Here is a 15,778-nt window from a genome sequence, read left to right on the forward strand (position 1 = left end):
TACATTATGATGTATTTGGGAGACATGATTTGACCTAAAGTATAAACAAAGTTTGTCTTATAACAGTATACTTAATAAAAGTTTTTCTTGGTGCTACCTTTAGGCATAAGCTAAAAATTGTTTTTATTTTTAGAGCCAACCATTTATAGTAATATTGTCTCAATTCTCAGGCTAGATGAACTGCAGAAGCAACTACAGGAAGACATAAGACAGGGCCGAGGCATTAAATCCCCAATCAGAATTGGAGATCAAGACAGTACAGATGATGAGGATGGCCTCTTAGAAGAGCACAGGTACACCCTTTTTTCATGATGTATGCCCTGTTAAGTTTATATATTTTTTAATTTTGTTTTTATAAAATGGGCAATTGATGGTTATTTACTTAGTGGATAATCTGTGATGGGTTTCTAATCCATCTGTGATGGATTTGGAAGACAAGCATTAAGACCAAGTTAACATCATTTGTCTTTTCTCCTGGTTATTTCTTCTCACACACATTTAGTGGCTTTGGACTAATGACTAGCAAAAAGTGTGAGGAGCAAAACACATGTTCTCATGTTAGAATTCTAATCTGGGATTGACATAGGTCCTAAGAAAAGTTTGCTTTACACCCAACTTTTAAGCATAAAATTATATGCAGTATAACTTTGTTATTTAATGGCTTTTTCTAATTTCAGGGAATTTCTAAAGAAATTTTCAATTACAATTGATGCTATTCCTGATCATCATCCAGGTGAAGAAATATTTAATTTCTTCAATTCTGGAAAAATTTTCAATCAGTATACCTTGGATTTAAGAGACTCTGGTTTTATTGGACAAAGTGCTGTAGAGAAGCTTATTCTTAAGTAAGTAAAAAAGCAGACGTTTTACTTTTTCACATATAAAAATTACTTTAAGATTCTGATGGATGTAATCTTCTAAAAGTTTAATTTCTGCTATGACCAATCCAGTTTCTTAATCCTCTTTTTTACTACTATTGCCCTTTGTGCTGTATTATTTAATTATAGAAAGCAGTGTGAAATAGTTGTTTGGTACATCATATACCTTATTAGTTAGCATTAAGATCGGTATATAATAACAATGACTAAACAATGTCAAAATATCAGGGGCTTAAATAAGAAATATATTTCTTTCTTATGTGAAAGAATTCAAAGGTAGGAAGTCCAGGTCTGCTGTTTCACCATGTAACCTTTTTTCTCCACCATCCTTAGCACTTGGTTGCTTTAGTTGGCACTGGAGTTCCAGCCTTTATGTTCAACTTCCCAGAAATCCCACGCAGCATTTCTACTTAGGGTTTGTTGCATAGAACTTAGTCAGCATGGCCATACCTACTACAAGGAAGGCTGGAGAGTGATTTTTTTTTTTAATTCTGAGGTTTTTGTTTTGTTTTTTAAATTTTCTTTTTAGACAGAGGGCAAGACAGGGAGAGAAACATCAATGTGTGGTTGTCTCTCTTGTACCCCCTGCTAGGGACCTGGCTCACAACCCAGGCATGTACCCTGACTGGGAATCGAACCACCGACCCTTTGGTTTGCAGGCTGGCGCTCAATCCACTGAGCCACACCAGCCAGGGCGGAGTGATTTTAATTTCAGGCAGCCAGTGTGCCCAGCTAAAAATCAGGGTTCAGTTACCAAGAGGAAATGCAAACATAGATACTGGGATAGGCAACTAACAGTCTCTCACATTACCCCAGAGCTAATTTCTCTCAGTGCATGATATCTCAGATCCAGAGAAATCACATTAATCCTGAGTTTTATGGAAGTACAGACCCCAGTTGGCAAAAACAGACAGTGTCCTGAGACTTGACAGGCTCTCCTCCTCATCAACACTGCCTGTAGACAGCTTTAGGCCCTTCATTGAATTTCTTTTATAAGTAACCCATCTTTATTGGGGTAGAATCCACCGAAGAAAGGATTTAGGATGATTTGCTTGTTCATTTCCCAGATTATGTCAGAATGTGGTGGTAGAAGTTTCTTGTCAACAGTCACACTGATTTTACTTTATTTTTTCAGATCAGGAAAGACAGATCAGATTTTTTTGACAACACAAGGCTTCCTTACCTCTGCTTATCATTATGTCCAGTGTCCTGTACCTGTGTTAAAGTGGCTATTTCGGGTAAGAGAAATGTGTGGGGATTATAGTTGCCTCCTACTGTTTTTCCCAGTCAAAAGCAAATTTAAAATATAATCTTATTTGCACAGTACTAGAGAAAAATACAATGTAGCACATCAAACCCATGATTTCAGTGGATACAAATGAGGCAAAAGAATCAATGTAGCTCTGACCAGTGTGGCTCAGTTGGGCATCATCCTGTAAAGCAAAAGGTCATCAGTTTGATTCCCAGTCGGCACATGCCTGGATTGCAGTCTTGGTCCTTGTTTTAGATCTTTGGACCTTTGGATCAGTGTTTCTCACATCATTGTTTGTTTCTCTCCCTCTCTTTCTCCCTCCCTTCCCTTCTAATGGTGAATAAGTAGGATCTTGTTTTTTTTCTTTTTTAAGGAAAAAAGAATAGGTGTAAAGAAAATATTAATGCAGGTAGTGTGCAGGATAATCAATAATGTTAGTTGTACCCGAAACATTTCATCATGTTGGTAAGTCAATGTTATACTTAGTTTCAGAAGAGGTCTTTTAGTGCTTATATACATTGCAGGGGTTACCCTTTTTCCCTATTTTTGTGGAGGTGTCTGCATACATTTTTAAGGTTTGGCTTGTATACTGATATTTAACTATTCATATATATTTTTAAAGGTTTTACTTATTTATTTTAAGAGAGAGGGGAAGGGAAGGAGAAAGAGAGGGAGAGAAACATCAATATATGGTTGCCTCTCAAACACCACCTACTGGGGACCTGGCTTGCAACCCAGGCATGTACCCCGACTGGGAATCAAACCAGCCACCCTTTGGTTTATAGGCCCACACTCAGTCCACTGAGCTATACCATCCAGGGCTATTCATATATTTTTTATGCAACTCTAACAATGTTTCTCCTCCTCATTCATATTTAACTCTTAAATCCACTTAAAATAATTATCTTAATTTTTATATTATTTATATGGTATCTTTATAAATACCAGTGGTATCAGAGACTATAACTATTATATGAGAAGTGGGACAAACATGGAGTTTCTATTCTGGGTTTTAAGATAGCATTTCAAAGAATCTTGTATTTGTCAAGAACTACCTATTCCAGTATAGCCTTTTATTCATTTTTTTATAAACCTGGCAGTTCTGAGTGCCAGCTATGCCAGACACTGGAGAGAAGAGCAATGAAAAAAAAAATCAGTGTCTCTGATCTCATGAACCCCACATTCTATCTAGTACAGAAGAGACAGACAAATGTGCGTGTGCACATTTATACATATATTAGGTCAGATGTTAAGTGCTATGAAGAAAAAGTAAGCTAAGGTAGATAGATACAAAAAATACCAGAGTGGGAAAGAAAGTTTGCTTTATATATATATATGGGTATCAGTGAGGCCTTTCTGATAAGGTGAGGTATGAGAAAAGACCTGATGAAAGTGATGGAATGAACTTTGCCACTCTGTGGGAGAAGAGCATTTTAGGCAAAGAGAGTAACAGGTGGTGTAGGCTATGGGGCAGGAGCATTTGCTTCCAGTAACTGATTACTTGTAATTTTTTAACAGTCCTAATTAAATAAAAAGTGGCCTCCCTAGAGTTTTTAATCTAGTGATAGTAATTACCTTTTCTAAAGCTTCCCAGAATATGCCTCATCTGACTATAAAGACAGATTATTTTTATTTTTATTTTTATTTATTGATTTTTAGAGAGGAAAGAAGAGAGAAACACCAGTTTGTTGTTCCACTTATTCATGCATTCATTGGTTGATTCTTGTATGTGCCCTGACCAGGGATTGAACCCGAAACTGGTGTACTGGGGACAACACTTGAACCAACTGAGCTACCTGACCAGGGCCCTTCAGTTATTTTTAAACAACTATCATGACCCTCATCTCTTCCCACACTAAACATTCTGTAGTCATTAAATTTCCAGTTTCTTTATTGACCATCCTTCTGATAGATCTTTAGCTTGTATCACTCCTAAAGTGTTTTTCCCCTCCCCAGATACGGTCTTTCTTACCAGCAGTTGCTAGCAAGATTCTTAACCTATCTACTCCACCCACATATTTCTGTTTATTACAATTCAGAATTTCATTTGCTCTCATGACAGGGCTCATTATTCTCTAATATCTTTTCTTAAACTTACAAGTAAGACTTTGCAATCATCTGTATTAAGTTTCATCTTCTTGATGTGAGCCCATGATTATGGCCTTTAAACCCCTAATGATGGCCTGGCTGGTGTAGCTCCATGGTTTGAGTGCCAGCTTGTGAACCAAAAGGTTACCAGTTTCATTCCCAGTCGGGGGACATGCCTGGATTGCGGGCCAGGTCCCCAATCGAGGGCATGTGAGAGGCAACCAATCTATGTTTCTCTCATACATCGATGTTTCTCCCCCTCCCTTTCTCCCTTCCTCTCCTCTATCTAAAAATAAATAAAAGCTTTAAAAAAAGCCCTAATGATGGCATTCAAGCATATCTTTGTGTAAACAGTTTATTTTTATTGTATTTTTTCCACTACCATTTATCCCCCTTATATATAGCCCTCTTATTAAGAAGTTTTATATACTCTATATTTACTCTTTGAAAACCAAACTAGTAATTGTTTGTTAAGCACTTTCTCTTTTTAAAATACTTTGTCTCAATCCTCCTTTCCAATTCCAAATTTATTTTTCATGATGGGGAGACCAACTTACAATTATTTTTTTGTATAAATGTGAACATTTATTTTAATGCTACAGTCCTAATTAATATTTCGTAAATTTAATTGTTAAAATGTTTTGCATCTTTGTGGTCTAAATGTAGTAGACCAGAAAGAAAGGGGTTTTTTGGTCTTTTTGTTCATTTTGTCTTACCATTTTCAGAGGGAATTCACGTTTGTGAGGCATTCAAGTAAAATGGAAAGGGTATTAAAATTAAAAATAAGGCTGAACTCCCAGTTTCCAGGAGCTATTATTGTTTTCTGGATTGTTCTCTGTGTATATAGATTGCAGTATAACAATATAAATAAAATATATGCTCTTTTATAACTTTATTTCAGATGACAATAAATTATTGAGTATTTTTATCTCGGTATAGACATGTTATCCTTTTTAATGACTTTTATAGTATTCCTTTGTAGTTCTTTACCATGATTTATTTAACCCACTCTTAATTGGTAGATATTTGATTGTTGTATACATTTCTTTATGCACTTATTTAATTATTTCCAGTTGCCCACCTCAGAATTCATCACCTCCACAACAAAATTGTTATCCAAAACTTGTCCAGTGTCCAACATGCCTTTAATGGTGCTGCCCCCCAGTGGCAGAGCATTACAACACAAACATCATAGCAAAGATTTATTCACATTGGATGATTTTGTAATGATATAAGCTGTTTGCCTGATTGAAGCCAGAGTTTGGGTTATTCCTCCTTATATTTTAGATTTAAATGTATTATAATCTGTGACTCCAAAGCAAAAGAGAAAGAGATAGAAATAAACTATATTTTCCTCCATAAAACCACTTAAAAATTACTTTCAATATGACTTTTAAAAAACATTTTTAAACACAAACTTTTATTCCAAAAAAATTATCTTATAAAATTATAGTAATTATATGCCTCGCATATAAATTCCTGTGTAAAAAGGCTGACTAGATCAAAGTACAAGGACAATAACTTTGCATAAATATTACCAAATTATTTTTTTAAGATTTTATTTATTTATTTTTAGAGAGGGGGGAAGAGAGGGAGAAAGAGAGAGAAACATTGATGTGTGAGAGATACATCAACCTGTTGCCTCTCGCACTCCCCCTACTGGGGACCTGGCCTGCAACCCAGGCATGTGCCCTGACTGGGAATTGAACCAGTGACCTTTTGGTTCACAGGTTGGTGCTCAGTCCACTGAGCCATACCATCCAGGGCACTAAATTGTTTTTTAAATTTTACCAAATTATCCCCACACTGGGCATACTACCTCTTTCCTAGTATACTTGTGAACACTGTATTATCAGTAGTCTTCGATCTTCTCCAGTATTGAAGTCAACTAATGATTTCTTAATCACTTTTCTTTGATTACTGGTGATATTGAACATTTTTTTACAAATATATTGGAAGTGGGAATGGGGGGGAAATGGAGACAACTGTACTTGAACAACAATAAAAAATGTGGAAAAGTAAAATTTAAAAAACAAAAGTGTATTGGTATATTAGTTTGCATATTTGTGTCTTTTCAATATTTTTACTAGTTGTTGGGGTTTTTTTGTTTTGTTTTTGTTTTGGGGGTTTTTTTGCCTATGAAGTAATCAAGCTAAGTAGCCTTTTCCTTTATGATTTTGGGGTTTCATGGCATGGTATGAATTAGCAAAATTTTTTTATAGTTTTAAATATTATATTTGTCTTATTATAAATGAAGTTATAAAAACAAACATGTTAGAATGGAAAGGCCCTGAATCAGAATCAGACCTTGATTTAAATTCCAACTACTCGTGTATTACATTGGATAGAGTAATGAGCCTGTTTGCTCCTATGTGTGATATATGACCATTCCATAAGGTTATTATATGTATTAAATGAAATACCCATAAAACACCTGTATATGTGCCTGGCAAATAGTAAATGCTCATGTTTCCTTTTTTTCTCTCTCAATACTCTTATCATTTATCTATTTAGATGATGTCAGTTCATACAGACTGTATTGTATCCGTGCAGATTTTAAGTACATTGATGGAAATAACAATTAGAAATGGTGAGTATATAATAGTGATTAGCAGTGTGAATTATTGGTTGCTATGTACGTGGTCTCTTTCGTATTGCTGAAAATTAATGTATTGGGGAATATAGGATAAGAAATTATTTTTGTAATCTAAATTCTTTAATAATGAAATGAAACTCGAATCAAAAATTAGTATCTGCATTTTTCTAGTTGCATTCAGAAAAAGGGTATAAGATCTTGCAAGTGGCAGCCTTTACCTAATATTTACCAAGTCATGGCTTACTGTTTTGGGTAAGTAGAAATAGTTCCAAGTTTATTTATTTAATCTTTTAATTTTAATTGGCTCTTGATGAGCAACAGTATTATACTGATTTTGCACTGAGAAGATTGATTGGTATCAGTAGTTGATACTTTATGATTGTTATTTCCAATTTTTTTCAAAATGTGTTTCTTCCTCCTGAGTTTTACACCCTTTTATCCATCACTCTCAGATATTTTGTTCATAAATGTCATTATTTTCATATTTGAAAATTTGTAATTCATATATAATCATTCTAAATAACTATTGTTAATATGCCAGTATCAGCTGTCATTTCTATAAAATGATTATAATCATGTTTCAGATGCAGGCTATCACCTTGCAACTATGGGTCTGTGAACTCAGAATTTGAGATAAAATATTTTCTTCTGCCCTGGCTGGTGTGGGTCAGTGGGTTGAGTGCTGGCCTGTGAACTGAAAGGTCACCAGTTTGATTCCCAGTCCGGACCCATGCCTGGGTTGCTGGCCAGGTCCCCAGTAGGGGACATGAGAGAGGCAACCACACATTGATGTTTCTCTCCCTCTCTTTCTCTTTCCCTTCCCCTCTCTCTAAAAATAAATAAATAAAGTCTTTTTTTAAAAAATGTTTCTTCTATTAATTAGATACCTTCAGTGATTCACCAGTTTGGCCCTGGATCCCATCATTGTCTGATATAGCAGCTGTGTTTTTCAATATGGGAATTGATTTTAGATTTTTGTTTCCTCTGGAGAATCTTCAGCCTGACTTTAATGAAGACAATCTAGTGTAAGTTTTCTTTTCACAGTTAATGCCAAAAATATTCTTTTAAACAATTTTTATATAAGAACAGTTACTATTCATTTCTTTGATAAGTTTAATATCCATTCTTGATTTGTTTTAATTTCTCTAAGTAGAAATGGATCTTGAATTAGAAACATTCTTAACATCTGTCTTAATCTAAAACATGACCATGTGTGACAGGGAAAAAAATAGAAACTTGAATTTAAAAATGCAATAATAATATTTTAACTACTTTCTGTTTTGCTCTCTCTTTGTTCAAAACAAATTGATCTGCTTGCTGTTGCACCACATTAGACATTGTTGCATTGGCCGTTCCTCATGCTGATTCCTTATCCCCATGCTTAGTGTTTACCCGCCAGAAGACTACCTGTCTCGCTTATTGAAACATAATCTACAAGAGCAAAAGATAGTCCATCTATTGGGGACAGGTCATGGTACATTAATAACAATCATCAAACTACTTAAATGTATTCCTTACTATGTGCCAGGCATAGATCTAAGGGCATAATATATAGTACTTCATTTAATAGTCACTGCAGCTATTAGATAGTATTTTCATTCCCATTTTACTGGTGAGTCAGGTACGAAAGGTGAGTCAGGAACAAAAAGCTATTAACTAAATTGCCTGAGGTTGCTCTGCTAGGAAGGGACACAGGACTACCAGGCAGACATTTAAAAAATAAAGTTCTTCACATATAGAAGTATCTCCATGATATACATTAAGTGAAAAGAAAGATGTACACAACAGAGTATATAGTATGCCACCACTTGTATTAAAGGTGTGTGGAGGAGAGGAATATTCATATTTATTTGTATATATATATATATAAAACATGTGGAATGAAGGACTAAATCTAGTAGCGATCGTGGGGAGGGGAAATGAATGGCTGAAGGTCTAGACTGGGAGGACAGTTCTTCACAATATACTGTGCCTTGATACTTCTTGACTTTTTAACCACATGAAAGTATTATTTATTTAAGAAATTACCCAGAAAGGCCCTGACCGGGTAGTTTAGTTGGTTAGAGCATCATCCTGATATGCCAAGGTTGCAGGTTCAATCCCAGATCTGGCCATATACAAGAATCAACCGATGAATGCATAAATGGGTACAAGTCGATCTCTCTCTCTCTCTCCACCTCTCCCCCACTCAAATCAATAAATTAAAAAAAAATTTTAAGAAATTAAGTTCCTTGGCTGGTGTGGCTCAGTGGATTCAGTGCCAGCCTGCAAACCCAAAGAGTAACCAGTTCAATTCCCAGTCAGGGCACATGCGTGGATTGCGGGCGAAGTCCCTAGTAGGGGGCACACAAAGGGCAACCAGAATTGATGTTTCTGTCCCTGTCTTTCTCCTTCTCTTCCCCTTTTTCCCTAAAAATAAATAAATAAAATCTTTTTTAAAAAGAAAAGAAATTAAACATGAAAATATTATCTATCTTATGAAGGCCAAGTTCATGTGTCTCCTCTTTCGTGAACCTTCACATACCTCAATCAAAATTGAGGTGCTTAGAATTGTTTCTTCATATTCCTGTGGTGGTTTCTTTAGGCCATTCAAGAGACCTTTAAATATTACGTGTTCTTTGTAGTCAGAGCTACTTTCTACATAGCTCTCTGACACCAAGAGCAATGAAGACAGTTCCTTTTAAGAAGTATTTGTTCAAGGAAAAACTAATGCATAGGGATAGAGATCAAAATAGTATTTCCCTGGAGTGAGAGACAGTAGGATGGCTTCCATTTGGCGTGAAGAGACTTTTAGGGGTAATGAAAATATTCTATTTCTTGATTCATATGGTAGTTACACTATATATTTATCAAAACTTAAAATGGGTATATTCCTTTTATTGTATTTAAATTACACCTCATTAAAATACACATTTTTGTTCGTCATTTCTTATGTTGTACCTAATAATATTGTGCCTAATTTCATGTTTTTTTATTTACTTTTCAATAGTTCTGAAACACAAATGACATTGGGGGGGAATGGAAGTGAGGATTCATCTTGTAAGCCAATTTTTTCAACTCTTCCTGAAACCAACATTTTAAATGTGGTTAAGGTAGGAAGAAACTCTTTTTTATGTCTTTGGCTCAGAGCTGGAACCATTTAGTTTTGTGGTTAATGGTTTTAAAACAAAACCACTAATGTTTTACTATGTGATTACCAGTCTCTGAAATTTCTTAGCAATAATCTTGTTTTAAAGTTTATCTTTGGGCCTGGCTGGTGTGGCTTAGTGGATTGAGTGCTGGCCTGAGAACCAAAGGGTAGTTGGTTCTATCCCAGTCAGGGCACATTCCTGGGTTTCGGGCCAGGTCCACACACAGTGTGGGGCACGTGAGAGCATGTGTGTTGATGTGTGGCTTTTCTCCCTCTCTCCCTTCCGTCCCCTCTCTCTAAAAATAAATAAATAAAATCTTCAAAAAATAAAAATAAAGGTTATGTTTGCTGTTTTTATTTTTGTTTTAATATTAGGAGTGAAAGAGAGCTTTAGATCAGAGTATATATTTAAAATAGTTTTAGGAATACTTTACAAAGAAGCTTTTTGAAACTAATATTTTTCAAACCAATAATTTTTTAGAATTAATATGTATGAAGAAAAAATATTACAGTGTAACTTAGTGACTAAGAATAACTGTTAAAACATTTTTAGTGACTGGATCAAATAAATGATATTGAGCTGTTAGAAAGAAAATCTTGAGAGTCTTCCAGCCAAGATGGAGGCATAGGTAGACACACTGTACCTCCTTGCACAACCAAAAGAAGTACAACAACAGATTAAAAACAAAAAACAACCAGAACTGACAGAAAATCGAACTGTATGGAAGTCCGACAACCAAGGAGTTGAAGAAGAAACATTTATCCACACCAGCAGGAGGGGCGGAGACAGGCAGCTGGGCAGAGAGGAATTGCAGCAAGGCGGTAGCTGGTGGACCTGGCGAGGCAGTAGCTGACAGAGCAGGCTGTCCCACATTGGTGTGCAGATAAACCAAGAGGAACAACTGGGGAGCAAAGCAGACTTCTCAACCCAAAGTTTCAGTGCAGGGAAATAAGCCTCAAACCTCTGATTGTAAATACCTGTGGGGGTTGAGGTGGCAGTGGGAGAAACTCCCAGCCTCACAGGAGAGTTTGTTGCAGAGACATAAAGGGTCCTAGAATGTACACAAACCCACCCACCCAAGACTCAACACCAGTAGGACCCGATTTGATTGTGGGTAGCAGGGGAAGTGATTAAAAACCAGCAGAGCGGAGCAAGCAGCACTGTTCCCTCTCAAACCGCACCCCCACGTACAGCGTCACAATGCAGCCATGTGGGTTGCCCCTCCCTGGGGAATACCTAAGGCTCCACCCCTTACTATGCAACAGGCATGCCGAGGAGAAAAAAATGGCCCAAATGAAAGAACAGATGAAAGCTGCAGAAAAAGTACAACTAAGCAACAAAGATAGCCAACCTATCAGACACATGGTTCAAAACACTGGTGATCAGGATGCTCCACAGAACTGGTTGAATATGGTTACAAATTAGATGAAAAAATGAAGGCTATACTAAGTGAAATAAAGGAAAATGTACAGGGAACGAACAGTGACAGGAAGGAAATGGACTCAAATCAACGGTGTAAACCAGAAGGACAAAAGAAACATTCAACCAGAACATAATGAAGAAAGAATAATTCAAAAAAAAAAATGAGGAGAAGCTTAGGAACCTCCAGGATATCTTTAAATGTTCCAACATCCAAATCTTAGGAGTGCCAGAAGGAGAAGAGGAAGAGCAAGAAATTGAAAACTTATTTGAACAAATAATGGAGGACTTCCCCAGTGTGGCAAAGAAAATAGACTTCCAGGAAGTCCAGGAAGCTCAGAAAGTCTCAAACAAGTTGGACCAAGGAAGCACACACCAAGGCACATCATAATTACATTAGCCAAGATTAAAGAGGAGAGAATCTCAAAAGCAGCAAGAGAAAAGACAGTTATCTACAAAGGAGTACACATAAGACTGTCAGCTGATTTCTCAAAAGAAAGCTTGCAGGCAAGAAGGGGCTGGAAAGAAGTATTCCAGGTCATGAAAGGCAAGGACCTATATCCAAGATTACTCTATCCAGCAAAGCTTTCATTTAGATGGAAGGGCAAATAAAATGCTTCTCAGATAAGGTCAAGTTAAAGGAGTTCATCATCACCAAACCCTTATATAAAACGTTAAAGGGATTTAAGAAAAAGAAGATCAAAACTATGAACAGTAAAATGACGATAAATTCACAACTATCAACTGAACCTAAAAACAAAAACAGCAAACAACTAGAACAGGAACAGAAACACAGAAATGGACATCACATGGAGGGTTATCAGTGGGAAGAGGGAAGGTAGAGAATGGGGGAGAGATACAGGGAATAAGAAGCATAAATGGTAGGTAGAAAATAGGGGGAGGTTAAGAATAGTATAGGAAATGTAGAAGCCAAAAAAGAGCCACAGACATGAAGTAGAGAAGGGGAAATGTGAGTGGGAGGGGGTGTGATGGGTGGAGGGGAAAAGGAGGGGGAATGGGACAAATAATAGCATAATAAAATATTTTTTTAAATCTTGAAAACTTGAATAATGTGCTTATTCTATGAGTATTTTTTGCTTTTTTCTAGATGACTGATTTTTTTACATAATTTTTCTTTGCATTTTTCATTTAATAGTTTTTATTTTAAGCTCTTCAAATAAAATATATTTCAGGTTGCTTTGTCTCTGCATTTGTGTCAAAGTTTCTAGGTTTATGTACGTCTATTCATCCAGAAGGTTACCAGGATCGTGAAATAATGTTGCTGATTTTAATGTTGTTTAAAATGAGTTTGGAAAAACAGCTGAAGCAGATTCCTCTAGTGGACTTTCAAAGCCTCCTGATAAACCTGATGAAAAACATCAGAGATTGGAACACAAAGGTAACATTACTTTAAAACTTTAGTATTGATTTTCTTATATAACATTACAGTTTGACTTTCATAGTGCATGCAGAACAGTTTCTAAGCTCAATTAAGACCTTCAGCACATGAAAAATAAACTGAGGAAGGGAGTGTCTTTGTTGGAGCTGTATTTAAATTCATTGAGATAGAATCTTCTCTAAAAGTACAACCATTTATTCTACCAAAAAAAAATTTATTTACTGGGGAGTCACTGTGGGCCAAGCATTAATGTAGAGAGGCTAGAAATACATTGAGAAAAAGACAAAACCCATAACCACATGGCAGTTTTACCCTATTCAGAGGGTTATATAATAAAGTAAATGTAGTTGTAATACGATGTCAAGTATAATAGGGCTAGAAATAAAAAATAAATCAGGACATGGGTAAAGAGAGTAGCAAGGCAAAGAATGCTCTAATTCAGATGAGGGTCTACGGCCATACCACCCTGAACGCTCCCGATCTTGTCAGGTGAGGCAGTCAAGAAAGGCCTTTCTAAAGTGACCTTTGAACAGGGACCTAAAAGAAATGGTGGAGCGAGTCACACATGCAAGAATTTAAGTTGAACTTCGGCAACCATATTGAGGCTAAATGTGTATAATTTTTTTTAGATTTATAAGTTATATTTTTCAATCCTTTTTAGTAAAAAAAATTCAAATAAGAGCAAAAATAGAGGAAAGACTAACCCCTACCGACCTATCACTCAGCTTCATAATTATCAAGACATAATCTGTTACCCTCATCCCATACTTCTTTCCTCTACTCAAGTTATTTTGAAGCAATTCTGTTAGCCTTTACTGGAATAGCTAAAGATCTTTAAAATGCAAGAAATCTCGGGTCCAGGAAGATACATGGTCTAGTGCAACTCTCATTATACACCTTTGGAAACTGTTACTAGTATTTAAGCCACTTTATTCTTCCTAGAAGGAATATTAACATTTAAGTATATATAGATATAAGATGTAGCACAAAACATGAAAGCAAAGTGAAATTCTGATAAATGTACCTGTTCAGTCTGTTCTAGAGTTTAAGATAAAATTGAGTCTGTATACTGTGTATGTTTTAATAGGTACTAGAATCCATGCTGTTTCTAAAAATAAGTGTTCCTTTCATAAGAATGCCCTCATATTATGGCAAGATCATTGTGGATGATCTGTTGGATGTTTGATTTCACTCACCTGTCTGAAAAATCTTAACTCGTTTTTTGTTTTCAGGTGCCTGAACTCTGTCTGGCCATAAATGAACTCTCCAGTCATCCCCACAACCTTCTGTGGTTGGTACAGCTAGTCCCTAATTGGACGTCACGTGGAAGGTATTGAAAAGTGAGAATTAAACATTAGGAAAAATGTACAGTGTTTACATTAATTAAGTGCTTTTGGGTCCTTTATTTCCTTTCATCATTCCTTGAATGTTAGATCAGTCTTTTATTTCATATTCAGCTGGGGGAATAGGCATTGACAGCCTGATTCTGATACTTAACTCAGATCATTTTATACTATTCTTGATTTTTAATTTTATCTAATAACTTAATGTAGATGGCACATGCTATAAAAATGACTAAATTAGTTTGTTTTTTGTTTTGTTTTTTGTAAAAAGAAATTATGGCAATAAAATACATTTTCTAGCAATAAGTCAAAGATAAATGCTTTCAACAATTTGCCTGAACCCCAGGGCAACTCTTTATATGAAAATTCTACTATTCTAGTATAGGAAATGGAGAAGCTAAAAAACTTTTATGTATGACCCATGGATATGAACTAAGTGGGGGGAATGCTGGTGGGAGGGGTGCTGTAGGGAAGACAGGAATAAAGGGAAAGAAAAAATGGGACAACTATAATAGCATAATAAAAGATATTTTTTAAAAAAGAAAGGAAATTTTACTATTCTACTAAACCTTATATATTTTTGTACAGCCTTCTCTTAAAACATTATATTTTCAACTAGCAGGACTAGAAGAACTCCTTTTGGCTGACTCATCTGCTTCTCAAACAATGTTGATTAAAATACATTCTAAAATTCTAATTCCAGGCAACTGAGACAGTGCCTCAGCCTAGTGATTATTTCAAAGCTTTTGGATGAGAAACATGAAGATATCCCTAACACCAGTAATCTGCAGGTATACATAACATTTTTAGTTTCTTATAATAAGGGGAAGAGGTAGTCAGGTTAAGGAAAATGGATGAATTCTGAGTCAGAAGTCCTGAGGTTAGATCGTGACTCTCAGACATAATACTATCCATGTAATCTTTAGAATGATACTGAACTAATGATATTCAGTTACTTCATCTGTGAAATAGAGATGGTATCACAACCATCTCCATAGGATTGGTATGGACATTTAGATGAATTAATGTATAAAAACTGGGAAATCATAATATGCTAAATGTGACATCATTTATGAAATTAGTTCACATTATCAAGATTTTCAATTTTATGACAAGATAAGAGCACCTGTTCAGTGTGGGTCAGTTGGTTAGACATCGTCCTGCAAAGCTGAAGATCATCAGTTTGATTCCTGGTTAGGGTACATGCCCAGGTTGCAGGTTTGTTCCCTAGTCAGGGCATGAGGCAACCGATCAAAGTTTCTCTCTCCCTCTCTGTCAATAAATCAGTATGATCAGAGGAGAGGAGAAACCCTCCCTTCTCTCTCCAGAATCAATAAAAGAAAAAAAAGTAAAAGATTAGAAATTGCAAAACTATTGTACATTAATTGCATCTTCTGCCTGTTTTAATATTAAATAGTCTTTAAATTGTATAGCCTAAAATGCAGTTGCCCTTCAGTAGTTGTCCAGTAGTAAATATATCGGGTGTATATATGAGTGTGTATAAACATGTGCTATGCAAGTGCCACTCCAAGAACTCCTGAAGGCTTTTTTCAAACATTCATAGCACTAATGGGGCTACTTACAGTTGTATTTGGAAACTCGACATAGAACCTGATCTACATGTAGTATTCTTGTTTGAATTGGGGTTTAGTACAAGATGCTCAACTAGGGA

The 15,778-nt window shown here is 35.8% G+C and overlaps 1 protein-coding gene across 7 annotated transcripts in view; it reads left to right on the plus strand.

Moving 5' to 3' along the window:
• The window catches only part of SLF2 (SMC5-SMC6 complex localization factor 2), a 44,165-nt gene that overhangs the window by 15,130 nt on the left and 13,257 nt on the right, over positions 1–15,778 (plus strand). For 5 of the 7 annotated variants that reach the window (XM_036027163.1, XM_036027162.1, XM_028513716.2 and 2 more), the window contains 9 exons: positions 171–293; positions 678–845; positions 2,014–2,116; positions 6,733–6,808; positions 7,698–7,839; positions 9,804–9,906; positions 12,587–12,763; positions 13,996–14,093; positions 14,810–14,897. In XM_036027163.1, the coding sequence (XP_035883056.1) occupies positions 171–293; positions 678–845; positions 2,014–2,116; positions 6,733–6,808; positions 7,698–7,839; positions 9,804–9,906; positions 12,587–12,763; positions 13,996–14,093; positions 14,810–14,897 (1,078 nt within the window). Of the gene's footprint in view, positions 1–170; positions 294–677; positions 846–2,013; positions 2,117–6,732; positions 6,809–7,697; positions 7,840–9,803; positions 9,907–12,557; positions 12,764–13,995; positions 14,094–14,809; positions 14,898–15,778 lie in introns of those variants that run through there. The other 2 variants (XM_036027165.1, XM_028513717.2) reach the window with 2 other exon arrangements.

This window comes from Phyllostomus discolor, chromosome 5, assembly GCF_004126475.2.
Source record: "Phyllostomus discolor isolate MPI-MPIP mPhyDis1 chromosome 5, mPhyDis1.pri.v3, whole genome shotgun sequence".
NCBI lineage: Eukaryota > Metazoa > Chordata > Mammalia > Chiroptera > Phyllostomidae > Phyllostomus > Phyllostomus discolor.